This window comes from Pavona decussata, unplaced genomic scaffold (genome assembly GCF_977016875.1).
Source record: "Pavona decussata unplaced genomic scaffold, jaPavDecu1.1 SCAFFOLD_94, whole genome shotgun sequence".
NCBI classification, from domain to species: Eukaryota; Metazoa; Cnidaria; class Anthozoa; order Scleractinia; family Agariciidae; genus Pavona; species Pavona decussata.
Window position 1 is genome coordinate 2310302 of NW_028145511.1, and position 27760 is coordinate 2338061.

At 40.0% G+C, this 27760-nt stretch overlaps 1 protein-coding gene and 1 pseudogene across 2 annotated transcripts; one reads left to right on the forward strand and one right to left on the reverse strand.

Annotated features, from left to right (window-relative positions):
- Window positions 1-6681: 6681 nt before the first annotated feature.
- LOC146473380 (uncharacterized) lies at window positions 6682-8711 on the reverse strand (annotated as a pseudogene). Its single transcript, XR_014866431.1, has 2 exons — window positions 8423-8711; window positions 6682-7637 (listed from the first exon to the last, which is right to left on the reverse strand). The product of XR_014866431.1 is annotated as an uncharacterized LOC146473380 (transcript).
- A 1155-nt stretch (window positions 8712-9866) lies between these two features.
- Window positions 9867-18751, forward strand: LOC146473381 (uncharacterized). Its single transcript, XM_085118622.1, has 4 exons — window positions 9867-10534; window positions 14236-14391; window positions 14941-15090; window positions 16786-18751. The coding sequence occupies exons 1-4, from the start codon at window positions 9917-9919 to the stop codon at window positions 16996-16998; spliced, it is 1137 nt and encodes a 378-aa protein (XP_084974748.1). The 5' UTR covers window positions 9867-9916; the 3' UTR covers window positions 16999-18751.
- Window positions 18752-27760: the final 9009 nt, after the last annotated feature.

Genomic DNA, 27760 nt, shown 5'->3' on the forward strand with positions numbered 1-27760 from the left:
TTTACAGAGATTTTATAATGCCCTGCTTATGACAATTTACAGAGATTTCATAATGCCCTGCTTATGACAATTTACAGAGATTTTATGCGCCAGTTTACAGCGAATTTGAATTGAAATGCCAGTGCTACTTTTTATAGACATTTTAGACGTTAAAGAAAATCTTTGTAAAAGTAAGATTTACAAGCATTCTTCGCAGATTTCATTAAGTCTGTAAATTTCCCATTTTTACTTCAGTTAAATTTTACAGACATTTCATAGATATTCTAGAAAGAGGACATTGAGAAAACTGTATGAAATGTCTGCAAAAAAGATTTTACAAACATTTTACATTCGACAAGTAAAAGTAGGCAGAATTTAATTCTTGTAAAAAGTCTGTAAATTCTACATTTACAAACATTTCATCAAGTCTGTAAATGGTCCAGATTTTCCAGTGATTCTTACGTCTGGGGGTTAGAAATTTTTACGCTTGGGGATTACTTTTGATAGGTTTTTGGGGTTTGGGATTTTTACGTTTGGGGCTTTGGATTTCTTACGTTTGGGAGTTAGTTTTCTTACGTTTGCGGGTTAGTAATTGTAACGTTTGTGGGTTAGTTTACTTACGTTTGGGGGTTAGGGATTCTTACGTTTAGGCGTTAGTTTTCTTAAGTTTGAGGGTTAGAAATTCTTACGTTTGGAGGTTAGTTTTCTTACGTTTGGGGGTTATATATTTTTACGTGTGGGGGTTAGCGATTCTTACATTTGGGAATTAGTTTTCTTACGTTTGGGGGTTAGTTATTTTAGCGTTAGGGGGTTAGGGATTCTTACGTCTTGAGGTTAGTTTTCTTAGGTTTGGGGGTTAAGAGATTCTTACTTTCGGGGGTCAGTTTTCTTGCGATTGGGGGTTTGAAATTCTTACGCTTGGGGGTTTGGGGTTTTACGTTTGGAGGTTAGAGATTCTTACGTTTGAGGGTTAGTTTTCTTACGTTTGGGGGTTAGTAAATCTAACGTTTGGAGTTAGTTTACTCACGTTTGGGGGTTAGGAATTCTTACGTTTGGGTGTTAGAAATTGTTACGTTTGGGGGTTAGTTTTCTTTCGTTTGGAGGTTAGGGATTCTTACGTTAGGAGGCTAGCCATTCTTACGTTTGGGGATTAGTTTTCTTAAGTTTGGGGGTTAGTTTTTTTACGTTTGGTTTTTAGAGATTCTTACATTCAGGGGTTAGTTTTCTGACGTTTTGGGGTTAGAAATTCTTACGTTTGGGGGTTGGGAATTTTTACATTTCGCGGTTAGGGATTCTTACGTTTGGGGGTTAAGTATTCTTATTTTTGGGGGTAGTTTTCTAACGTTTGGGGGTTAGTGATTCTTACGTTTGGGGGTTAGTTTTCTTACGCTTGGGGGTTAGGGATTCTTACGTTTAAGGTTTAGTTTTCTTACGCTTGGTGTTTAAGGATTCTTAGGTTTGGGGTTTTAATTTTCTTAAGTGTTGGGGTTAGTAATTCTTACTTTTGGGGGTTAGTTTTCTTACGTTTGGGGGTTTGGATTATATACGTTTGGGGGTTAGGGATTCTTACGTTTGGGGGGAAGTAATTCTTACGTTTAGGGGTTAGGGATTTTTACGCCTGGGAAAATTAGTTTTCTTACGTTTGGGGGTTAGTTTTCTTACGTTTGGTGGTTTGCGAGTCTTACGTTTAGGGGTTAGGTTTGTTTCGTTTGGAGGTTAAGGATTTTTGCGTTTGGAGGTTAGTGTTTTTACGTTTAAGGGTTAGGGAATCTTACCTTCGAGGGTTACTTTTCTTAATTTTAGGGGTTAGTTTTCTTACGTTGGGGGGTTAATAATTCTTACGTTTGGAGGTTAGGGATTCTTACGTTTGGGGGTTGAGGAATCTTACGTTTGAGGGTTAGTTTTCTTACGTTTGGGGTAAGTAATTTTTGTTTTTGGTGGTTAAGGATCGTAACGTTTAGCCGTTTATCTTGTTTGGTGGTTGGTTTGGTGGTTAGGAATTCTTACGTTTTGGGGTCAGTTTTCTTACGTTTGGTTGTTAGATTCTTATGTTTAAGGGTTAGTTATTTTACGTTTGGGGGTTAGTAATTCTTACGTTTGTTTAATAGTTTTCATACGTTTAAGGGTTGGGGATTGTTACCTTTCGTTGTTAGAGATTCTTACTTTTGGGGGTTGTTCTCCTGCGTTTGGGGGATTGTAATTCTTACGTGTAGGAGTTAGTTTTCTTAAGTTTGGGGGTTAGGGATTCTTACGTTTGGGGTTAGTTTTCTTACGTTTGGGGGTAACTCATTCTTACGTGTGGGGGTTAGTTTTCTTGCGTTTTGGGGTTAGGGATTCTTACGTTCGGGGGTTAGTTTTCTTACGTTTGGGGGTTAGAGATTCTTACGTTCACGGGTTAGTTTTCTTACGTTTGGGGGTTAGTAATTCTTTCGTTTAAGGATTAGTTTTCTTGCGTTTGGGGGTTGGGGATTCTTACGTTTGGGGGTTAGGGATTCTTCCATTTGGGCCCTTAGTTTTCTTACATTTGGAGGTTAGGGATTCTTACGTTTGGTGATTAGTTTTCTCACTTTTGGGGGTTAGTAATTCTTACGTCTGGGGGTTAGTTCTCTTACGTTTTGGGGTTAGGGGTTTTTACGTTTCGTGGTTAGTTTTCTTGTGTTTGGGAGTTAGGGATTCTTACGTTTAAGGGTTAGGGATTCTTTCGTTTAGGGGTTAGTTTTCTTACTTTTGGGGGTTAGTAATTCTTACGCCTGGAGGGTTAGTTTTCGTACGTTTGGTGGTTGGGGATTCTTACGATTTGGGGTTAGGGATTCCTACATTTGGGCCCGTAGTTTTCTTACATTTGGGGGTAGGGGGTTCGTACGTTGAGGGGTTAGTTTTCTTACGTTTGGGGGTAAGGGATTCTTATATTTGGGGGTTAGGGATTTTTACGTTGGGGGGTTAGTCTTCTTAAGTTTGGGGTTAAGGATTCTTACGTTTGTTGGTTAGGGATTCTCACGCTTGGGGGTTAGTTTTCTTACGCTTAGGGGTTTAGAATTCTTACGTTTAGGGGTTAATTCTTTTACTTTCTGGAGTTAGTAATTTTTACGTTTGGGGGTTAGGGATTCTTACGTTTAGAGGTTAGTTTTCTTACATTTGAGAGTTAGTAATTCTTACGTCTGGGGGTTAGTTTTCTTACGCTTAAGTGTTGAGGATTCTTACGTTTAGGGATTAGTTTTCTTACTTTTGGGGGTTAGTAATTCTTTCGTCTGGGGGTTAGTTTTGTTACGTTTGGGGGTTAGTTTTCTTACGTTTCGGGTTTAGGGATTCTTACGTTTGGAGGTTAGGGTTTTTACGTTTTGGGGGTTAGGGATTCTTACGTTTGGGGGTTAGTTTTCTTACGTTTGGGGGTTAGTAATTCTTACGTTTGGGGGTTAGGGATTCTTACGTTCGGGGATTAGTTATCTTAAGTTTAGAGGTCAGGGATTCTTACGTTTTGAGAGTTAAGGATTCTTACATTTGGGGGTTAGTTTTTTTACGTTTAGGCGTAAGGGATTTTTACGTTTAGGGGTTAGGGATTCTTACGTTTGGGGGTTAGGGTTTCTTACATTTGGGGGTTAGTTTTCTTACGTTTGGTGCTTAGGGATTCTTACGTTTAATGGTTAGTTTTCTTACGTTTAGGGGTTAGGGTTTCTTACGTTTGGGGGTTAGGGATTCTTACGTTTGGGCGTTAGTTTTCTTACGTTTGGGGGTTAGGTATTTTTACGTTTGGGGGTTAGTTTTCTTACGTTAGGGAGTTAGGAATTCTTATGTTTAGGAGTTAGGGATTCTTACTTTTGGGTGTTAGTTTTCTTACGTTTGTGCGTTAGTTTTCTTACGTTTTGGGGTTAAGGATTCTTACGTCTGGGGTTAGTTTTCTTAAGTTTCGGGGTTAGTAATTCTTATGTCTGGGGGTTAGTTTTCTTACGTTTGGGGGTTAGGTATTCTTACGTTTGGGGCTTACGGATTCTTAAGTTCGGTGGTTGGTTTTGTTACGTTTAAGGGCTAGGGATTCTTCTGTTTGGGGGTTAGTTTTCTTACGTTTGCGGGTAAGGGATTCTTACGTTTGGGGGTAAGTTTTCTTAAGTTTGGGTTTATGGATTCTTACGTTTGGGGGTAAGGGATTCTTACGTTTGGGGGTTAGTTTTCTTACCTTTGGGGGTAAGTAATTTTTACGTCTGAGGGTTACTTTTCTTGCGTTTGGGGGTTAGGGATTCTTACGTTTGGGGGTTAGTTTTCTTGCGTCTGGGGTTAGGAATTCTTACGTTTTGGGGTTTAGGGTTTTTATGTTTGGAGATTAGCTTTTTACGTTTAAGGGTTAGGGATTCTTACTTTTAAGGGTTACTTTTCTTACGTTTGGGGGTTAGTTTTTTTACGTCTTGTGTTTAGGGATTCCTACGTTTGAAGGTTAGTTTTCTTAAGTTTGGTGGTTAGAGATTCTTACATTCAGGGGTTAGTTTTCTTACGTTTGGGGGTTAGTAATTGTTACGTTTGGGGATTAGTTTTTTTACGTTTGGGGGTTGGGGATTCTTACATTTCGCGGTTAGGGATTTTTATGTTTGGGGGTTAGGGATTCTTACTTTTGGGGGTAGTTCTCTTACGTTTGTTGGTTAGTAATTCTTACGTGTGGGTGTTAGTTTTCTTACGATTGGGGGTTTGTTATCTTACGTTTGGAGGATAGGGATTCTTACTTCTGGGGTTAGGGATTGATACGTTTAGGGGTTAATTTTCTTACGTTTGCGGGTAAGTAATTCTTACGTTTGGGCGTTAGTGATTTTTACGTTTGGGGGTTAGTTTTCTTACGCTTGGGGGTTAGGGATTCTTACGCTTGGGGGTTAGTTTTCTTACGCTTGGTGGTTATAGATTCTTACGTTTTAGGTTTAGTTTTCTTACGCTCTGGGGTTAAGGATTCTTAGGTTTGGGGGTTAGTTTTCTTACTTTTGGGGGTAAGTAATTTTTACGTCTGGGGGTTAGTTTTCTTACGTTTGGGGGTTAGGGATTCTTACGTTTGGGGGTTTGTTTTCTTGTGTCTGGGGGTTAGGGATTCTTACGTTTGGGGGTTAGTTTTCTTACGTTTTGGGGTTAAGGATTCTTACGTCTGGGGGTTAGTTTACTTACGCTTGGGGGTTAAGGATTCTTAGGTTTGGGGGTTAGTTTACTTACGCTTGGGGGTAAGTAATTTTTACGTCTGGGGGTTAGTTTTCTTACGTTTGGGGGTTAGTTTTTTTGCATCTGGAGGTTAGGGATTCTTACGTTTTGGGGTTCAGGGTTTTTATGTTTGGAGATAAGTTTTTTATGTTTAAGGGTTAGGGATTCTTACTTTTAAAGGTTACTTTTGTTATGTTTGGGGGTTAGTTTTTTTACGTTTGGTGTTTAGGGATTCTTACGTTTGGGGGTTAGTGTTCTTACGTTTGGTGGTTAGAGATTCTTACATGCAGGGGTTAGTTTTCTTACGTTTGGGGATTATTAATTCTCACGTTTGGAGATTAGTTTTCTTACGTTTGGGGGTTGGGGATTCTTACATTTCGCGTTTGGGGATTCTTACGTTTGGGGGTTAGGGATTCTTACTTTTGGGGGTAGTTATCTTATGTTTGGAGGATAGGGATTCTTACTTCTGGGGGTTAGGAATTCTTACGTTTGGGGGTTAGGGATTCTTACATTTGGGCCTGTAGTTTTTTTACATTTGGAGGTTAGGGATTCGTACGTTCGGGGGTTAGTTTTCTTACGTCTGTGGCTTAGTTTTCTTATGTTCGGGGGTAAGGGATTCTTTTATTTGGGGGTTAGGGATTTTTGCGTCGAGGGTTAGATTTCTTACGTTTGGGGATTAGTATTCTTAAGTTTGGGGGTTAGGGATTCTTACATTTGTTGGTTAGGGATTCTCAAGTTTGGGGGTTAGTTTTCTTACGCTTGGGGGTTTAGGATTCTTACGTTTAGGGGTTAGTTTTTTTAATTTCTGGGGTTAGTAATTCTTACTATTGGGGTTAGTTTTCTTACGTTTGGGGGTTTGGGATTCCTACGTTTAGGGGTTAGTTTTCTTACGTTTGGGGGTTAGTAATTCTTACGTCTGGGGGTTAGTTTTCTTACGTTTGGGGGTTATGGATTCTTACGTTTGGGAATTAGTTTTCTGACGTTTGGGGGTTAGGGATTCTTACGTTTGGAGGTTAGGGTTTTGACGTTTGGGGGTTAGGGATTCTTACGTTTGAGGGTTAGTTTTCTTACTTTTGGGGCTAAGGGATTTTTACGTTTGGCGGTTAGGGATTCTTACGTTTTGGGGATTAGTTTTCCTACGTTTTGGGGTTAGGGATTCTTACGTGTGGAGGTTAGGGTTTTTACGTTCTGGGGCTAGGGATTCTTACGTCTGAGGGTTAGTTTTCATACGTTTGGGGTTTAGGGATTTTTCTCGTTTGGGGGTTTTATTTTTTTACGTTTGGGGGTTAGAGATTCTTATTTTTGGGGGTTAGTTTTCTCACGTTTGGGGTTTAGGGATTCTTACGTTTGGAGGTTAGGGTTTTTACGTTTGGAGGTTAGGGATTCTTACGTTTGATGGTAAGTTTTCTTATGTTTGGGGCTTAGGGATTTTTGCGTTTGGGGGTCAGTTTTCTAATACGTTTGGGGGTTAAGGATTCTTATGTTTTGGGGGATAGTTTTCTTACGTTTGGGAGTTAGGGATCCTTACGTTTGGGGGTTATTTTTCTTAGGGATGTCAATTTCTTTTGATGTGTAATATATATCGATAAGATGTGATGAAGTAATTATCCACTTGATTGGTTTGATGATTGGCCGATCAATCCATCACAAAGGCACAAAAGACATGATATAATATTCAGCATTATTTATCATAATATATACCCAGCATTTTGTTTTTAAATTGGCCTAAAGTCAAGCGAAAAGGTTGAAAATGTATATATATAACTTCTGTAGAAAGAAATGACACAAACACAGACCTTGAAATCAAACATTTTCAACCTGAAACGCACTCCCCCACCCATCGATCCCAATGTGACGCCTTGTTTGTTTTGAAAAAAAGAAAGGCATTTAACTAAACTGCTTTGAATGTAAGTTCAATACTTTAAATGTCACACAATCAATCATACCGTACATAGGATACTCAAGCTGTCCAGTTGGCAGCCATTCCAAATACAATATATATTTTTTACATCACCCAATTCCACTCATTTCATTATCATAGCAAAAAGGATATGGACTTTAGGCAAGGCTATTCATGTGCATATTGAAATCCTGCAAAGACCATGTCATCTTCTGACCTTCCTGGCTCTTGGAAATGTGCTCTGATACAGTTTACCGCACAAGAAGGTAAAGGAACTCTGATTTCCTTTCCTAGAGCTCCCCAGCACCACCTAACTAACTGCCTGTAGGCTACGTGCCTACTCTTTTTATGGTCAGGTCCCCCATAGGCCGAGGTGCCATATTGCTGCTTATATTGCAGCCATGCAGCCTTCGATTCCCGGTAATTAAGGCAGACCGCATGGAGCCCAGGGTGATGTACTATGCACTGTGGGGGCTCTTCTAGCTGCTTTACCTCAACAGCTTCTAAGTTTTTACGTGAAACAGCATCGATTTCTCTGCAACAGATGTTCTCTTCCTCCCTCCACATCTGCTGGCAGTTCCCACACAGGCACCTTGTAAACAATGATAATCACTATCTAAAAAATTATGAAGGGCTAGTGAGATCTATTTCCCTAGCTTTAAACTGGGTTGCCAAACAGCTTCCAACAAAAAGCGAAACAAAAGAAACAACTCTTAGGCTTCGTTAACCAGGTTAATATTTCATTTATGCGCTTATTTGGTATGCTAAACAAAGGAAGTCATCACATTACAGAGTAGTTAGTACACTGAAGGAACTTTTGAAGAAGCAAACTAATGCTTTTATTCCAGCTTGAAAATGACGATCATGTTAGCAGAACACAACCACTTAAAAGGGTTAGCACAATAGCTGGGAAATACTCTAAAGAAAGCATTTTGTGAAAGGCAAGGAAATTAAATCACGCAATTTGTGAAGCCGAACAGAAACGTGGGTGACCATTGTACAAGAACTCATGTATTGCTTACATCACACGAAAAACAATCAAGTCAATCATTGTCTTGAAAGTTTCATTTCCTTCTTCTAAGAGAAACGACTTACACATTGTATTACGAAGATAAATTCAGGCATACGTCCTAGCGTTTTGCCGTAGAACTCGAACGACCCCGAGGTTATGATATTTCCTGTTGACATATTACTTTGCGCGATTAGCAAAGCATATCACGTAAACAACAAACTCAACAGCCACTGTTAGTTGGATAAGTTACATTTATTATAGATGTTTGAAAAAATCATTGCAAACACGTTCAGGCTTGATAAAATAAACGGATTAAACGCCAATGTCGCAGGCGAAAAATACATCTAAGGCCTCTAGGCACTCACCATTCCTCGCTTTCAAGCTCACATCGGCGACGCAGAGGTTCGATATCTTCCTCTCTTTCCTGCGTTTCGACAGCTCTTCCTGGAGGCTCGAAACGCCACGGTTGAATACCACAGAACGGCTCCGCTCTTATTTACAGGTACATTCCCCCCTATTGCTTTTTCGAAATTGGAGAAATCAGAGGCAGAAGTTGAGCTTTCACTACTGCTCCCTGAGTCAGTCATCTTCGACATTTAGTTCTGGCTACACACCTGTGACGTATCATATCACGTGACCCAAAACGAAGCATTCATGGCCGAAGATCACACGAGCGACCAAAACGTTTCTTTTACGACAAAATGAACGGGTAAAAAACCTTGGGAAGTAAGATTTTCTTAATCCTACATGATTAAGGGAGCGTGTGGAAAGTTTAATTAAAAAAGATCTTTCTAGGTGGCAGTTGCCCTTTAACTATGGCCCCGATATAACGAACATTTTGGTCGTTTCCCCTCAATTTCGTTATATCGAGGTTTTCATATAACGAACCCTCGATTTAACGAACAAATTTAGCCAGTCCCCAGCGACTTTGTTAAAGCGAGGTTCCACTGTAGAGAACGTGAGCCAGGCCACGTTATTGTAATAGAATTTCCGGTACAACGATAAGACGCGTCACACAAGGGAAACAACATAACGCTTTCTCTGTGACTCAAAGTACTCCATTAGCAAGGATAGTTTGCATGAACGCGTGTTGTTGTTGTTGTTGTATTAATCTGCGAAGCATACAATAAGAACCAAGAGGCCACGGCATTACGCGTAAATGCCAGTATAGGCAAATATTTAAGACTCAAATTTCGGCAGGGTGAGAGCAAGTTTTGCTCGCTTTACTATCCCTGAGAAAATAAGAGACTGTTAGCTAGCCTGCGTAGCAGTCGTTTCCGTTTCCTTCAAGCCAAGCGGGGCAAGTGCGCGAGGGCATTGGGAAAAAAGGAGCAAAAAAGTAGGGCAATTTAATAAAAACTAAACTAGTGAGCAGCACTCTGCGAACTGTAGTTGTATAACTTCTTTATTTCTTCACGCGTTTCGTGTGACTAACGCACACTTTCTCAGGGAGTTTAACAATACAACATGATGCGCCTGTATATATACCTAACTCATGCTAAGAGTTTACATATTTTCGTAAAAACACACCTACGGAATTGCATATAGGAAAGACAAACCCCGCGGTAATGCGTCTAGGAAACAGGCGGTAGATTTCGGTAAGGCGTGACATACTTTGTGCGTGATATAATTTTGGAACCCACAGTTGCTCCCCAAAAAATAACTTACTTACAAATATTAGCTAATGTCCGGGGGGGCACCCCTCCCCCCCCTCCGCTCCTACTTTTTTGCTCCTTTTTTCCCAATGCCCTCGCGCGCTTGCCCCGCTTGGCTTGAAGGAAACGGAAACGACTGCTACGCAGGCTAAGAGACTGTGTGCTCAGGTAACCGTGTGGCGCAGTCGACCAGCAGCACAAGCGATGTCTAATAACAGATACAAAAACATGGAGACTGAGAATATAACAACGAACACGATGAACATAAGTCATGCCAATATTACCAAGGAGAATCAGGAAGATTTACACATTGCAGGCTCTCATGCACTTTGTGTGTTTATCAACACTGTTAGTATGCTGTGGTTGGGTGTTTTCTCCTGGCTTACTTTTCTGATAATGAAGTGCTACATTTACAAAAGGATGAAAATCAGTCCAAACAAGTACATGCATCTAAAGAAAAGCGCTAAAACGTTCTGGCGTGTCTGGTCGGTCATTAATTTTGTGATCCTTTGGTTGAACATGTCAGTGATAATCTACTGTTACACTGGATCAAGGAACTGTGTCCTCTATTATAGGGACGAAACTAGTATGACCAACGCTGCAGGTATGCTTATTTTATGTGCGGCAACGACGTATGTGGTCCAGCTTTTTGAGAACATCGTTTTCCATCGACGGAAGTACAAAGAAAGCAACGATGTTCTGATCACAACTCTACATGATCACCTCTTACAGTTGATCTACTGGCAAAAGCCTGTCATCAAATGGACAGCCACATGTTATCACACAATCGGAAAAGGTGATACAGTGGAAACCCATACTGAGGTAATTTCATGTTCCAACAACTATGACCACTTTAATTCCTTGTATATTCTAGGTTTTTACAAAATCCGTGAGGTCCTCAGAATTTTTGCCACCATGCAGCAGGGTTAAGATTACCTAAAAGTACATATTTAAAAGTTTTCAGCTCCATAGCGTCCGAGCACTACCTACGGTAGCCTTTTGAAAATAGAAAGCTTAGAATTTTTGACTTTTTGTGACGTGGCATAAGTTGATAGCAGCCGTGACAGAGCTTTTTCGTGTGTAAATAATTACACTCCTCGGGTGATTTTTTTTAGCATACTGAACAGTTTAAGGACAAGATGCCTATACTGCCATTTACGCGTGATGCTGTGGCCTCATTGATTCTTATTGTATGCTTTGCAGATTAATAAAACTATCTTAGCTAACAGAATATTGAGTCACAAAGATAGCGTTATGTTGTTTCCCTTGTGTAACACGTCTTATCGTTGTACCGGAAACTGTATTACAATAACGTGGCCCGGCTCACGTTTTGTATTCTGGTTATGTAAATAATAGTGTAAGATAAAAGAAATAAAAATGCGCTGAATGCATTGTTGAGTTATATAAGCGCGCGGGAATTTTTAAGAACACTCGAGAAGTGCAGAGAGGTACGAGCCTCTTTGCACTCCTACTTTTTTAAGAACACTCAAGAAGTGCAGAGAGGCACGAGCCTAAGGCTCGTGCCTCTCTGCACTTCTCGAGTGTTCTCAAAATTTCCCAAGTGCTTATATAACTCAACAATGCACGAGGAAGAAGTTTTTTATTTCTTTTATAAAATGTAAACAATCGCAACTCCTCAGACAAGTGCGAATTTTATTGAATCAACATCAACTCTCTCCTTACATGTCAGACGCGATCATTTTTTATTGGTTCAAAATTTGACAGAAAACCACTGAAAAACGTTTGTATCGTTCACATGTGACGAGAATCATTTGAAGCGAAAAGTTCTCGAAAAAGCTAAACAACAAGCTTAGGATTCTCTTCAAAAGTTCAAATACTTCACTTATTTGTGGATTGAGGGAGATTCAAGTTTATTTGAACCGAATTTATAGTGCACGAATTGAACATGCTACCCAACATTTCACTGTGAATCACCGCGGTGTTGGAGGATGTTGATCGGTGTGATTCTACAACTGCGGATGACATTTCTCTTGGTTGTAGAGAAGAAAACGGACTGGAACTGCTTGGAAGAGATCTGCTACATCTGTGTTGTCTGAATGGATCCTGTTAGGGCAGATGAAAGAACATCACTACACTTTCTGAGCTGAGTTGACGATGGCCTGGAATTGTAATGTTGCAGACTGTTCGGGTTTCTCTGGCCCGAAATGTGGTTTTTCTGTGTTTCGGTCACCTCGACAAAAGCGTTTCTTTTATGCAGTGGCAGCCTTGTCAAACCTCCTTCTACGTTAGTGCTTACAACTGATCATAAAGAAACTCGAAACCGTAGTCAAAGGAGGGAAATTGCTCGGCCATAATGGCGGTCTGTCGCTGAATTTCTCAGATTTTCACAGGCAAAAAATCTGACGAGTGTTCCGTGCATATGTACAATTATAATGCACGCACCATACGTATGCTTCGTGCATTGTGGAGTTATACAGAACAGCAGTTTGACCAATCACAGTGCTTGCTTGGCCCTGGCTATTTTATAACTTAACATCAATGACCTTTCCCCCACGTATTCTGCATATGGTTCTACAACTGTCAAACAGAAGCATGATTTCTTCGCCTTGAACTCTCCAAGTTCCATTGTTTTAACTGTCGAGTGCTTCTTATGCTCTCATTAATTTCCGGCTGCCATGTTAGGTACAACGGCCAATTGATGGCATCTCCACATATACTGTATACATGTACTGAGCTCTCATATTATTTGTGTGGTATACATTTTGACAAATAAGTCAAATATGGGATGCTAAATGACAGTTTATTAGTTATCTTCTATAACATTTTAACTTCTTGACTTCATTCATTAAAAAGATCCGATTTTATTTTTTTATTGCGCAGTACATTTGAGTATATATAGTGTCATAGTGACTAGCATGACTTCACTGCCACTGAAATGCTTCATCATTTTGAGTTGTGTCACTGGTGTTACTTGAGGTTGAACTGTTGTGCAACAAATATTTTTATTCCAGTCAAATTTCAAGGACATTCAAAGTGACAATAAAAAGGTTTACACTACACTTAAAATTCAGTGAGCTTGATAAGGACTTAAAAAAAATTGTAACAATTACTTACCAAGCTTGAAATTTCACCAAAAAAATATTACCTTATTAGTCCGCCGGCATGCGTTTGTATTTGGGAGGACTTATTTGATTATATTAGGGCCTCTTCATATGAGCCCGGTAACCGGGCTGGTCAGGTAGGCGGGACGAATTTTGTCTTCTTTTCATTTGAGAAATTTAATCCCGGTTACCGAGATGAAAAATGTCCAAAAGGCCCAAAGAAGTGTGGAGTGTTCATATGGGAAAAATTTCCATTACGGTTACCGCGATTTCAGTCGCAAAAACCGAGATCTCGGTAACCGGGCCAGCCCGCCTTCTCATATGAACACATCAAAATTTTTGTAAAGAAAAGGGTGGCGAGGCGAGATCTCGGAAAACGAGCCAGCCCGGTCGACCGGGATCATATAAAAAGGCCCTCACAAAGATGTTAATTTGTGCCTTAGGTTCGGCTGGCTTACTTTCTCATTGGCTTTGTTTTGTTCTTCATACTTGTACTGAAATTAAAGGCTTCTAATTATAGGCTATAAGGTCCTGAAATATTCTTCAGAACTCTTGCTCCTGAAAATGAAATTATTGAATTCATGGAAGAGATGAGCCCCAAACGAGATGCCTGTCATCAGAAAGCAGTGCCATTGAGTGTTCTCCTGAGGGACTTATTATAGTTCACTACAATATGTCTATACTGGCATTTACGCGTGCTACTGTGCCTGATTTATCTCTTTTGTACGCTTCACAGATTTTTAAAGCCATTCTCCCTTCGCAATTGAAATATTGCGTTACGGCACTCGAATTCATACCGGAAATTTCTTTCGGAAAATGTCATGACAGGGGCAGATACTGATATCTGACTCGGGGCTATTTATATTTCCAATTTATTGCGTTGCATTATTCAAGATCCAACCGGGAAATTACTTTCGGAAAACTTTATGACCCAGGGCAGATTACATATCTGACTCGTGCCAGAAGACAAAAAACATTATTGTTGAAGACAAAAAGGCAAACAGACAACACGATTTTCTAAATGAACGCAGGAAATTTTAGTAGAAATTGACAATCAAACCTTAATTTTTTTATGAAGTGGATTTCCAGTAACGTTTAGGTATCAGTTCGCCACAAAGTCTGCAGCGCAGGTAATGCTTTAAGCCTAAGCTTGACCTTTCCCCCCCCCCCCCCCCCACCCCCCCACATTGCAAAACACAATCTTGCCAGTCAACACCGAATTTCTTCGCCGCCAACTCTCCATTTTCCATCATTTAAACTGCTGAGTACTTCTCAGAACTTATCCTTTCTATTTATCGCTTCAAAAGAGCTAATTTCCTTTCTGTAAACAAATTTCGACACGGGCTGCCTCCGAGGGCATCCCGCATAATAATTATTGGTAACTGCGAGAGAGGTCAACTTTTGAAGACCTGTTTCCTGACTTTGCTTTTTTCTTATACAAACTAATTTTTCGCTTTTTAGGAAGCATTCCTGGATTTTCCAATGTGGAAAACGGTCTCAGTCTGGAAAGAGGACCTTTGTGGATTTTACCAAGTGACACACACAGGCGAATCTGGCATTTCAATCACTGGTCATACTAGGGTTGTAATCACAATTCTGGCCTGTATTGGTGACCCGGTAAGAATGTTTGTCTCTCTAATCCGGTGCAAAGCATCAACTGGACTCAGGCTGAAGGACCTATTCCTTACATTCGCTATATGAAAACTTTATTTTGCACCGTCATTTCTGTGCACCATGTGGAGTCGCAAGACATCTGGTACCAAATTGACCATGCATAGTTATGACTTGATCAATGACCCCTCAAAGCAGAGATTCCAGCCTCTGGAGATCTGACTTTCTGAAACAGATTGGTCAATAACGCATATATATTGGAGAAGGGAGGAACCATAACATGTATTAATAAAATCTTGAAATTCTGTGGATTCTGGGAACCTTTGATCTGATCCTAATTTAAAAATCCAGGAGATTAAGTGGCCCAATCATGGGCCAACAATGAGAAATTTGTTCCATCTCCTGGCTTCATATGTGTCTTGTCTCACAGGAGGTCGAAAAGAGATAATTATATTTATTCTCCATGAAGACAACTCGACTGCAAAACCTTGCTGTTTTTTCAACACCCGAAGTTCCCCAAAACCTTTTCTTTACTACTAATTTTTTTGTTACCAGGTGATCCGTCTACAGTCGTTGGATGAGTATAATGCACTGAAAGATAAACACCCAAGGGGACTCCATGATGAATCTGTATCTTTCAATGAAGTCAGGAACACCTCGTCACGTTACTTCATAAGTGACACTTCTTCATTTTGCAGCTCAAAGGTAACTTTACGTCTTTAAATGCACAGAATTAATGCATAATTGGGATTTTAGTCATACGAAGACCTTAAACCCAGTTACACTGGAAGTATCAACCCGTCTCAGATTTTAGGACAGGAAGTTATGTAAACCAAACCTGTCTGACATGAGAAAATCGACTGAATCCTTAATTATTAACAAACTGAAATTGTCTCCTGGTTAATTTCCGTTTTTGGAATCAAGTTATCGACTAGAAATGGTGAAATATAAAGTCGTCAGCAACAAAGTAGTTTTTCTAAACAAAAGGAAAACTACTTTAGTCGTCGATAACAATTACCGCAGTTTAGTTATCAACAATTCACTTTCTCCCGTCTGGAGTTTGTCATCGATTACTAAAGTCTATTTATATTTTATACATGATGTACACATGCGCATTACCAACTAGTTTCCAGGCTCCCTTAAAACATACAACTTATCGACAACTAGACTTTTCGTGTGTGGAAAAGCATTTCCGAACAGTTTTAGTTGTCGATTCAATTAAGTTTACTGAAAATAGTATTCAACAAACAATTTGCCTCGTCTTTGGAGGCTATTGCTCAGACACAGTTCATCATTTTAAATTTGTGCTGGCCGCTTGTGCTTAGTTCCTTAATTGTTTAAGGCTGGTTTTCACTAGGACATAAGCATAAGCATAAGCATAAAGATAAGCAAGTGAGAACACTAGCTACATACGCATAAGGACAGACGCACGCGCAGAAAACCATTTCTCGACGGAATTCTCGATACCAGCTCCCCTCAATGTTAAGCAAGATGGCGGACAAAACGGTTGACTGCCTTGTGCTTGTGTTTATGTCGTCCCTATTCTCACTGGTGAGAACGGCGACATAACACGAAATTAATTAATTAATTAATTAATTAATTAATTAATTAATTAATGCTCGTCCTTCGCGAGCGAAGATGACCAAGACTTCATATCGCGAGGGATATGGGGTGTGTACGGAGATGGCTGATCAGGCCGATCTTCGCTCGGAAAGGTCTGTTGCAGTGGGGACAGGCGATGTGCAGGGCTGAGCCAGACTGGGAGGAGGAGTTCTCAGTGTCTTTCCTTCTCTGCCGTTTCTTCTTTTTGTCCCTAATGTGTCTCTCCTCAAAGGTAGCCACGCTAGATTTTAAAAGGGAACACCAGGTAGGACGGTCCTCGGCGAACTCTTCCCAGGTGGTATAGGGAATGCCGGATTGCTTAAGCGATGCACAGCTTCGGTCTTCCAAGTGAGTGCTTGCCTGTGGACAGCTCGCCGTAGAGTAGTCTTTTGGGAAGTCCAAAGTCGCCCATGCGGTGGACATGGCCAGCCCACCGGGGCTACTGCTCTATTGACTTTGAGCTTGCTGTCAAGGTTCAGTCCTCTACGCTCCCAGACATTGCCCTTTAGTCTGCCAAAGGCAGTGCTGGCTCTTGCGATTCTGTACGTAGGCCACTCCTCGTCAATATTGGCGGAGCGTGAAAGAGTGCCTCCAAGGTATACAAACTTGTCTACCGCAGCTAGTCTAACATGACATGAGTATAAGCATAAGCACAAGAAGAACGAACACGTTCGTTCTTCTTGTGCTTATGCCGCAGGTGTTCTTACTTGCTTTAGCGGCGTTTGAGCTTCTTCTTCTGCTTATGTTTATGCTTATGTCCTAGTAAAAACCAGCTTTTATTCCTTTTAACAATCACAGATTGTGCGACTTGGCTATTGTGTGAGTGGTGTCCTGGGTCTGGGACCCGTTTACAGGCTCATTCTGTTCTTTGCGCTGCCTGAAGAGCACTATGTTATTGAGAAGCACGTGTACTCCACTGCAGAAAACATGCAATCAGCCCCCTGTGATGATGACGTATCAGTGATAGACATAACTTCATTTAAATACCGTAAATTAGAAGAGATTATCTAGGATGGACCGCCTAATAGGTTGATCAGTGATAAACTCGAGACTAAAGTCTTAAAATGTAACATCGTGTGATATTGTAGAAAGGACGTCCGTTTTAAATTGTAACAATTAACAACTGAATAAATAACATTTAAAACAAACGAATATAGGACTTTAGGTTCAGTCTTTAAGACTTCGCACAGCTAGGTAAACAAATTAAGGACGTGAAACGGGGCTTCAAAACCTCAACGTAGCTATACAGAGTCTCTGTAAAAACGAGACTATATATTAGACCAAGAGAAGTTTAGGAGAACTTTGCCAGACCTATATTCTGAGTTTATTCATGTGTGAAGATCTGAGGTTTGGTTAGTTATAAATTGTTTGCTTCCTTCCTAATGAGTCACTTGTAAACATTTCCTTGATGTTAATTCATGATCATAGCTTTCTACCATAATCTCATACAGCTATTTCGATTAACGTTGTCGGATCTTCAAAGAGGCTGCCACCTCATCTACTTGATATCCTAACATTTCTTTCATCCAAGTGGCTCACCATCGTCACAGTATATCTTCACTGGATGGCTGATTATGATGAACTTATTCATAAAAAAAAAAAATTCACGGAATCGAATATCTTGAGGTCTCAGTGCCTTACAGCTTTGTACGTTGATCCGACAACGTTAATTTAAATAGCTGCAGTACTGCATGGTTCACACTTGTACAGCTCATCTGTACTAGTAATTTTATTACAGCGATTATCACGAGAGCTGTCTGTTGGCATTAATTTCAGCTCGTACTAGTTATAGTACAGCATGTATACGGTTGTCAGAGGTTCAGCTTTGTTATTTGATTGCATTTTTGAGCCCGTTCGTGCGCGCTGTTCCATTAAGGAACCTTCATAAGCTTTCTCTCTCTTGTCATTTTTAAAACATCTCCTTGATGTTGATTTGGGGTCATTGTAGCTTTTCGTATGCTAATCTAAACTGTCAACAGTGAGGTCGAATATAAATTTATTCATTTACTAAGCGTGCTTCGATCTTTAATCCGCTGCTTTGCGCTTCATTTTGTGAAAAAAGGTAAAATCTTTCCTATTATCGTAGGTATCACAAAAAAAGCGACTGAAGATTTCTTTTCAACGTTTCCTAAGGGAATTAAGGGTTACATGCAAAACATGTGTTAAATCTAAACCAAAAGAACGAAAAGCGATCTAAAAAACAGGTCGGTTATGCCCCGAGGCCTTCAAATATGGCGAACTTAAGCCACAACAACGCTTATTAGCTAATATTACTAAGGAAATCCCTGACGATGTGCAGAAAAATCACACATTATATTGCAAGTTGTCATGTCAGAGGATGCGTTTTTATCAAAACTGTTAGCATGCTCTGTAAAGTCTACTCTCCGTTTAAATTTTTATTAAGCATTGTTGTTCATTTTTTAATCTTATTATAGCATAATCAGGAATGGAGATCATAACAATACCATTTTTACTTATGAGCTTGACCCCTTGTGTTGCAGCAAAATATTATTTTTTTATTTGTACTGTAAGGTTTAGAGTTTTCTAGCCAGGAGACTTTCCTAAAGTTGTCCCCAATACTTTCTAACCGGAGTGAAGAACTTAAACATCCATGTACATGGTTATAAAATGGACAAATTGTTCAGTTAACAATTATATAATTTTAATAGCGTCGAATACACTCTAGCTCGAAGCAAAGGAAAGCTTACTATCCCCGAACTGGATATTCGAGTTTGCGTGGACCTCCCCCCCTGTCCCACGCCCTCTCGCTGATTATGGTCAAATTTACTTTAAAAATATTGGTCTTTTTCAGTGCTTCTTTCCTTTTGCATCGTGGTGTGTACAGTGTGAATTAAGGAAATAGAAAAATGAATAATGTCTCTGTATCTCGTGTACGCGTTATCATTCAGACTTGAACTAAAAAACGCAACAGTATTGTACTCGTATTCTATTCACGTCTAAATTGTAAACAACAATCAAGGACAAAAGGGCTGGGATATATTTGTATTTACGATGTTTTCCTACAAACGCGAAAGAAACACGTCACGCGCAAACGAGAAGTCTCCGTTCCCCGACCCTCATCCCCCTCAGTACAATGTTGAAAATGCCTTCAGTTGTGGATTTAACTGACTGAGTTCCCCAACCCCCACCCTCCTTAGAATGTTGAGCCCGGGTAAGAAAAGTTAATTGTGGATTTCAACGTTGTCACGGGGGAGAGGGGTCTGGTTAGTAACTTAAGTTTTAAACTAAAAACGTGGTTTAATTGGTCAGTCACTCTAAATTAGCGATCAACGGGAGAGATTTGAAACATTTGTCCCAAGACCTTTTGTCCTTAATTGCATGTATTAGGGTTGGTTTTCTTACGTTTGGGGGTTAGGGATTCTAACGTTTAATGGTTAGTTTTCTTACGTTTAAGGGTTAAAGATTCTTACGTTTGGGGGTTGGGAATTTTTACGTTTGGGGGTTAGTAATTCTTACGTTTAGGGGTTAGTTTTCTTACGTTTAAGGGTTAGGAACTCTTACGTTTAAGGGTTAGTTTTCTAATGTTAGAGGGTTAGGGATTCTTACGTTTAGGGGTTAAGGATTCTTACTTTTGGGGGTTAGTTTTCTTACGTTTGGGGGTTAGAGATTCTTACGTTTCGGGGTTACTTTTCTTACGTTTGGGGGTTAGTATTTCTTACGTTTAGGAGTTAGTTATCTTACGTTTAAAGGTTAGGGATTCTTACGTTTGGGGGTTAGTTTTCTTACATTTGAGGGTAAGGGATTCCTCCGTTTAAGGGTTAGTTTTCTTAGGTTTGGGGGTTAAGGATTCTTACTTTTAAGGGTTAGTTTTCTTACGTTTGAAAGTTAGTTTTGTTACGTTTGGGGGTTTGGAATTCTTACGTTTTGGGGTTAATAATTCTAGCAATAGGGGGTTAGGGATTCTTACGTTTTGAGGTTAGTTTTCTTAGGTTTAGGGGTTATGGATTCTTACGTTTGGCGGTTAGTTTTCTTACGTGTGGGGGTTAAGAAATTCTTACTTTTAGGGGTTAGTTTTCTTACGATTGGGGGTTTGATATTCTTACACTTGGGGGTTAGTTTTCTTACGTTTGGGGGTTTGGGAATTTTTACGTTTGGGGGTTAGGGATTCTTACGTTTGGGGGTTAGTAAATCTAACGTTTAGGGGTTAGTTTACTTACGTTTGGAGGTTGAGAATTTCCACGTTTGGGGGCTAGAAATTCTTACGTTTGGGGGTTAGCTTTCTTACGTTTGGGGGTTAGGAATTCTTACGTTTGGGTGTTAGCCATTCTTACGTTTTGGGATTAGTTTTCTTACGTTTGGGGTTGATAATTTTTACGTTTGGGGGTAGTTTTCTACCGTTTGGGGGTTAGGGACTCTTACGTTTGGGGGTTAGTGATTCTTACGTTCAGGGGGTTAGGGATTGTAACGTATGGGGTTATTTTTTTTTTACGTTTGGAGGTTAGTTTTCTTACGTTTGGGGGTTAGTAATTCTATCTTTTGGGGGTTACTTTTCTTAGGTTTGGGGGTAAGGGATTCTTACGTTTGCCAGTTAGTTTTCTTATGTTTGGGGGTTAAGAAATTCTTACTTTTAGGGGTTAGTTTTCTTACGATTGGGGGTTTGATATTCTTACGCTTGGGGGTTAGTTTTCTTACGTTTAGGTGTTTGGGATTTTTACGTTTGGGTGTTAGGGATTTTTACGTTTGGGGGTTAGTAAATCTAACGTTTAGAGGTTAGTTTACTTACGTTTGCAGGTTGAGAATTTTCACGTTTGGGGGCTAGAAATCCTTACGTTTGGGGGTTAGCTTTCTTACGTTTGGGGGTTAGGAATTCTTACGTTTGGGTGTTAGCCATTCTTACGTTCGGGGATTAGTTTTCTTACGTTTGGGGGTTAGTGTTTTTAAGTCTGGGGGTAGGGATTTTTACGTTGGGGGTGAGTTTTCTTACGTTAATATGTTAGTAATTCTTATGTTTGGGGGCTAGAGATTTTAACGTTTGGATTTAGTTTTCTTACGTTTGGGAGTTAGTTTTTTTACGTTTGGGGGTTAGTAATTCTTACGTTTGGGGATTAGTTTTCTTACGTTTGGGGGTTGGGGATTCTTGCATTTGGCGGTGAGGAATTCTCACATTTGGGCCCGTAGTTTTCTTACATTTGGGGGTTAGGGATTCTTACGTTTAGGGGTTTACTTTTTTACGTTTAAGGGTTAAGGAATCTTACGTTTGGGGCTAGTAATTCTTGGGGGTTCAGAATCGTAACGTTTGGGGGTTAGTTTTCTTACGTTTCGGGGTGAGAGATTCTTATGTTTGGGGGTTAGTTTTCTTACGTTTGGAGGTAAGAAATTCTTACGTTTGGGGAATAGTTTTCTTACGTTTGGGGGTTGGGGATTCTTACATTTCGCGGTTAGGGATTCTTACGTTTGGGAGTTGTTCTCCTACGTTTGGGGGCTAGTAACTCTTACGTGTGGCAGTTAGTTATCTTACGTTTGGGGGTTAGTTATCTTACGTTTGGGGGATAGGGATTCTTACTTTTGGGGGTTGAGGATTGTTACGTATAGGGGTTAGTTTTCTTTCGTTTAGGGGTTAGGGATTTTTACGTTTAAGGGTTAGTTTTCTTACTCTTGGGGGTAAAGGATTCTTAGGTTTGGGGCTTAGTTTTCTTAAGTTTTGGGGGTTAGTAATTCTTACGTTTGGGGGTTAGTTCTCTTATGTTTGGGGGTTAGGGATTCTTACGTTTGGGGGTAAGTAATTCTTACGTCTAGGGGTTTGTTTTATTACATTTGGGGGTCACGGATTCTTACGTTTGGGGGTTAGTTTTCTTGCGTTTGGGGTTTAAGGATTCTTAGGTTTGGAGGTTTGCTTTCTTACATTTGGGGGTTAGGGAATCTTAAGTTTGAGGGTTAGTTTTTTTTACGTTTGGTGCTTACGGATTCTTATGTTTGGGGTATAGTTTTCTTACGTTTGGTGATAAGCGATTCTTACGTTTAGGGGTTAGTTTTCTTACGTTTGGTGGTTAGGGATTTTTAAGTTCGCTGGTTAGTTTTCCTACGTTTTGGTGGTTAGCGAGTCTTACGTTTAGGGGTTAGGTTTGTTACGTTTAGGGGTTTGTTTTTTTACGTTTAAGGGTTAGGGAATCTTAATTGTGAGGGTTACTTTTCTTACGTTTAGGGGTTAGTTTTCTTACGTTGGGGGGTTAGTAATTCTTACGTTTGGAGGTTAGTTTTTTTACGTTTAAGGGTTAGGGAATCTTACCTTTGACGGTTACTTTTCTTACGTTTAGGGGTTAGTTTTCTTACGTTGGGGGGTTAGTAATTCTTACGTTTGGGGGTTTACTTTCTTACGTTTGAGGGTTAAGGAATCTTACGTTTGAGGGTTAGTTTTCTTACGTTTGGGGTTAGTAATTCTTGCATTTGGGGGTTAGTTTTCTTACGTTTTGGGGTTAGGAAATATATATGTTTGGGGGTTAGGGATTCTTACGTTTGGGGGTAAGTAATTCTTACGTCTGGGGGTTAGTTTTCTGACGTTTGGGGGTTAGGGCTTCTTTACCTTTGGCGATTAATTTTCCTACGTTTGGGGGTTAAGGATTCTTACGTTTGGGGGTTAGGGAATCTTAAGTTTAAGGGTTAGTTTTTTTACGTTTGGGAGTTAGCAATTCTTACGTTGGGGGTAAGTTTTTTTACGTTTGGTGCATAGATATTCTTACGTTTGGGGTATAGTTTTTTTTACGTTTGGTGGTAGGCGAGTCTTACGTTTAGGGGTTAGTTTTCTTACTTTTGGGGGTTAGTAATTCTTACGTTTGGAGATTAGTTTTCTTACGATTGGGGGTTGGGGATTCTTACATTTGGCGGTTAGGAATTCTCACATTTGGGCCCCTAGTTTTCTTACATTTGGGGGTTAGGGATTCTTACGCTTGGGGGGAAGTAATTCTTACGTCTGGGGTTAGTGTCCTTTCGTTTGGGAGTTAAGGACTCTTACGTTTGGGGGTTAGGAAATTTTATGTTTGAAAATTAGTTTTTTTACGTGTGGGGTTAGTTATTCTTACGTTTGGGGTTAAGGATCGTAACGTTTTGGGGTTAGTTTTCTTACGATTGGTGCTTAGGGATTCTTACGTTTGGGGGTTAGCGAGTCTTACGTTTAGGGGTTAGGTTTGTTACGTTTGGGGGTTAAGGATTCTTGCGTTTGGAGGTTAGTTTTTTTTTACGTGTAAGGGTTAGGGAATCTTATCTTTGAGGGTTACTTTTCTTACGTTTAGGGGTTAGTTTTTTTACGTTGGGGGGTTAGTAATTCTTACGTTTGGAGGTTAGTTTTTTTGACGTTTAAAGGTTGAAGAATCTTACCTTTGACGGTTACTTTTCTTACGTTTAGGGGTTAGTTTTCTTACGTTGGGGGGTTAGTAATTCTTACGTTTGGGGGTTATGGATTCTTACGTTTGGGGGTTTACTTTCTTACGTTTGAGGGTTAAGAAATCTTACGTTTGGGGGTTAGGGATTCTTACGTTTGGGGGTAAGTAATTCTTACGTCTGAGGGTTAGTTTTCTTACGTTTGGGAGTTAGGGCTTCTTTACCTTTGGCGATTAGTTTTCTTACGTTTGGGGGTTAAGGATTCTTACGTTTGGAGGTTTGCTTTCTTACGTTTGGGGGTTAGGGTATCTTATGTTTGAGGGTTAGTTTTAATACGTTTGGGAGTTAGTAATTCTTACGTTTGGGGGTTAGTTTTCTTACGATTGGTGCTTAGGGAGTCTTACGTTTGGGGGTTAGCGAGTCTTACGTTTAGGGGTTAGGTTTGTTACGTTTGGGGGTTAAGGATTCTTACGTTTGGAGGTTAGTTTTTTGACGTTGAAGGGTAAGGGAATCTTATCTTTGAGGGTTACTTTTCTTACGTTTAGGGGTTAGTTTTTTAACGTTGGGGGTTAGTATTCTTACGTTTGGAGGTTAGTTTTTTTGACGTTTAAGGGTTGAGGAATCTTACCTTTGACGGTTACTTTTCTTACGTTTAGGGGTTAGTTTTCTTACGTTGGGGGGTTAGTAATTCTTACGTTTGGGGGTTTACTTTTTTACGTTTGAGGGTTAAGGAATCTTACGTTTGAGGGTTAGTTTTCTTACGTTTGGGGTTAGTAATTCTTGCGTTTGGGGATTAAGGATCGTATTGTTTGGGGGTTAGTTTTCTTACGTTTGGGGGTAAGGAATATATATGTTTGGGGGTTAGGGATTCTTACGTTTGGGGGTAAGTAATTCTTACGTCTGGGGGTTAGTTTTCTTACGTTTGGGGGTTAGGGCTTCTTTACCTTTGGCGATTAGTTTTCTTACGTTTGGGGGTTAAGGATTCTTACGTTTGGAGGTTTGCTTTCTTACGTTTGGGGTTAAGAAATCTTAAGTTTGAGGGTTAGTTTTTTTAAGTTTGGGGGTTAGTAATTCTTATGTTTGGGGGTTAGTTTTTTTACGTTTGCTGCATAGATATTCTTTCGTTTGGGGTATAGTTTTTTTACGTTTGGTGGTAAGCGAGTCTTACGTTTAGGGGTTAGTTTTCTTACTTTTGGGGGTTAGTAATTCTTACGTTTGGATATTAGTTTTCTTACGATTGGGGGTTGGGGATTCTCACATTTGGCAGTTAGGAATTCTCACATTTGGGCTCCTAGTTTTCTTACATTTGGGGGTTAGGGATTCTTACGTTTGGGGATAAGTTTTCTTACGTTTTGGGGTTAATAATTCTTACGTTTGGGGGTTAGGAATATATACGTTTGGGGGTTATTTTTTTTACGTTTGGGGGTTAGGAATAAATACGTTTGGGGGTTAGGGATTCTTACGTTTGGGGGGAAGTAATTCTTACGTCTGGGGGTTAGTTTGCTTACGTTTGGGGGGAAGGAATTCTTACGTCTGGGGTTAGTTTTCTTACGTTTGGGGGTTAGGAAATCTTATGTTTGAAAATTAGTTTTTTTACGTTTGGGGTTAGTTATTCGTACGTTTGGGGTTAAGGATCGTAACGTTTGGGGGTTAGTTTTCTTACGTTTTGGTGCTTAGGGATTCTTACGTTTGGGGGTTAGCGAGTCTTAAGTTTCGGGGTTAGGTTTGTTACGTTTGGGGGTTAAAGATTCTCACGTTTGGAGGTTAGTTTTTTTACGTTTAAGGGTTAGGGAATCTTACCTTTACTTTTCTTACGTTTAGGGGTTAGTTCTGTTACGTTGGGGGGTTAATTTTTTTACGTTTGGGGGTTAGGAATAAATACGTTTGGGGGCTAGGGATTCTTACGTTTAGGGGTTAGTTTTCTTACGTTTGGGGGTTAGTAATTCTTACGTCTGGGGGTTAGTTTTCTTACGTTTGGGGTTAGGGATTCTTACGTTTGGGGGTTAGTTTTCTTGCGTTTGGGGGTTAAGGATTCTTACGTTTGGAAATTTGCTTTCTTACGTTTGGGGGTTAGTTTTCTTACGTTTAGGGGGAAGTAATTCTTACGTCTGTGGGTTAGTTTTTTTACGTTTGGGGGTTAGGAAATCTTATGTTTGTAAATTAGTTTTTTACGTTTCGGGTTAGTTTTTCTAACGTTTGGGGGGTTAGTTTTTTTACGTTTGGTGGTTAGGGATTTTTACGTTTGGGGGTTAGGTTTGTTACGTTTGCGGGTTAAGGATTCTTACGTTTGGAGGTTAGTTTTTTTGCGTTTAAGGGGCAGGGAATGTTACCTTTGAGGGTTTCTTTTGTTACGTTTAGAGGTTAGTTTTCTTACGTTGGGGGGTTAGTAATTCTTACGTTTGAGGGTTAAGGAATCTTACGTGTGAGGGTTAGTTTTTTAACGTTTGGTGGTTAGGGATTCTTACGTTGGGGGGTTAATTTTCTTACGTTTGGTGGTTAGAGATTGTCACGTTTAAGGGTTAGTTTTCATACGTTTGGGGGTTAAGGATTCTTACATTTCGCGGTTAGGGATTCTTACTTTAAGGGGTTGTTCTCCTACGTTTTAAGGCTAGTAATTTTTACGTGTGGGAGTTAGTTTTCTTACCTTTGGGGGTTAGGGATTCTTACGTTTGGGGTTAGTTATCTTACGTTTGGGGGATAGGGATTCTTAGGTTTGGGGGTTAGGGATTGTTACGTTTAGGGGTTAGTTTTCTTCTGTTTGGAGGTTAGGGATTTTTAAGTTTAAAAGTTAGTTTTCTTACGCTTGGGGGTTAAGGATGCTTAGGTTTGGGGCTTAGTTTTCTTAAGTTTTGGGGTTAGTATTTCTTACGTTTGGGGGTTAGTTTTCTTATGTTTAGGGGTTAGGAATAGATTTGTTTGGAGGTTAGGGATTCTTACGTTTGGGGGTAAATAATTCTTACGTCTAGGGGTTTGTTTTCTTACGTTTGAGGTTAGGGATTCTTACGTTTGGGGGTTAGTTTTCTTGCGTTTGGGGGTTACGGATTCTTACGTTTGGGGATTAGTTTTCTTACGTTTGGGGGTTAAGGATTCTTACGTTTGGAGGTTAGCTTTCTTACTTTTGGTTGTTAGGGAATCTTAAGTTTGAGGGTTAGTTTTTTTTACGTTTGGGGTTAGTAATTCTTACGTTTGGGGGTTAAGGATCTTAACGTTTGGGGGTTATTTTTTTTACGTTTGGTGCTTAGGGATTCTTACGTTTGCGGGTTAGTTTTCTTACGTTTGGGGGTTGGGGATTCTTACATTTGGGCCCGTAGTTTTCTTACATTTGGGGGTTAGGGATTCTTACGTTTGAGGATTAGTTTTCTTACGTTTAAGCTTAATAATTCTTACGTTTTGGGGTTAGTTCGGGGGTTAGGAATATATCCTTTTGGAAGTTAGGGATTCTTATGTTTGGGGGTTAGTTTTCTTACGTTTGGGGGTTAGGGATTCTTACGTTTGAGGGGAAGTAATTCTTACGTTTAGGGTTTTTTTTTCTTATGTTTGGGGGTTAGGGATTCTTACGTTTGGGGGTTAGTTTTTTTACGTTTGGTGGTTAGCGAGTCTTACGTTTAGGGGTTAGGTTTGTTACGTTTGGGGGTTAAGGATTCTAACGTTTGGAGGTTTGCTTTCCTACGTTTTGGGGTTAGGAATATATATGTTTGGGGGTTAAAGATTCTTACGTGTGGGGTTAGTAATTCTTACGTTTAGGGGCTAGTTTTCTTACGTTTGGGGGCTAGGGATTCTCGTTTTTTGGGGATTAGTTTTCTTACGTTTGGGGGTTGAGGATTCTTTTGCTTGGAGGTTTGCTTTCTTACGTTTGGGGGTTAAGGAATCTTAAGTTTGAGGATTAGTTTTTTTACGTTTGGGGTTAGTAATTCTTACGTTTGGGGGTTAGTATTTTTACGTTTGGTGCTTAGGGATTCTCACGTTTGGGGGTTAGTTTGCTTACGTTTGGTGGTTTGCTAGTCTTACGTTTAGGGGTTAGTTTTCTTACGTTTTGGGGTTGGGGATTCTTGCATTTGGCGGTTAGGGATTCTTACATTTGGGCCTGTAGTTTTCTTACATTTGGGGGTTACTTTTTTTACGTTTGGGAGTTAGGAATATATACGTTTTGGGGGTTAGGAATATATGCGTTTGGGGGTTAGTTTTCTTACGTTTGGGGGTAAGTAATTCTTACGTGTGGGGGTTAGTTTTCTTACGTTGGGGGTTGGGGATTCTTACGTTCGGGGGTTAGTAACTCTTACGTTTGGCGGTTAGTTTTCTTACGTTTGGGTGTTAGTAATTCATACGTTTGGGGGTTAGGGATTCTTACGTTTAGGGGTTAATTTTTTTTAAGTTTGGTGCATAGATATTCTTACGTTTGGGGTATAGTTTGTTTACGTTTGGTGGTAAGCGAGTCTTA

Coding starts and splice junctions, on each gene's coding strand:
- LOC146473381 (XM_085118622.1), top strand. CDS start 9,917: ATGTCTAATAACAGATACAAAAACATGGAGACTGAGAATATAACAACG. Junction 10,535..14,235: donor CAGTGGAAACCCATACTGAG/GTAATTTCATGT, acceptor TTCGCTTTTTAG/GAAGCATTCCTGGATTTTCC. Junction 14,392..14,940: donor TGGCCTGTATTGGTGACCCG/GTAAGAATGTTT, acceptor TTTTGTTACCAG/GTGATCCGTCTACAGTCGTT.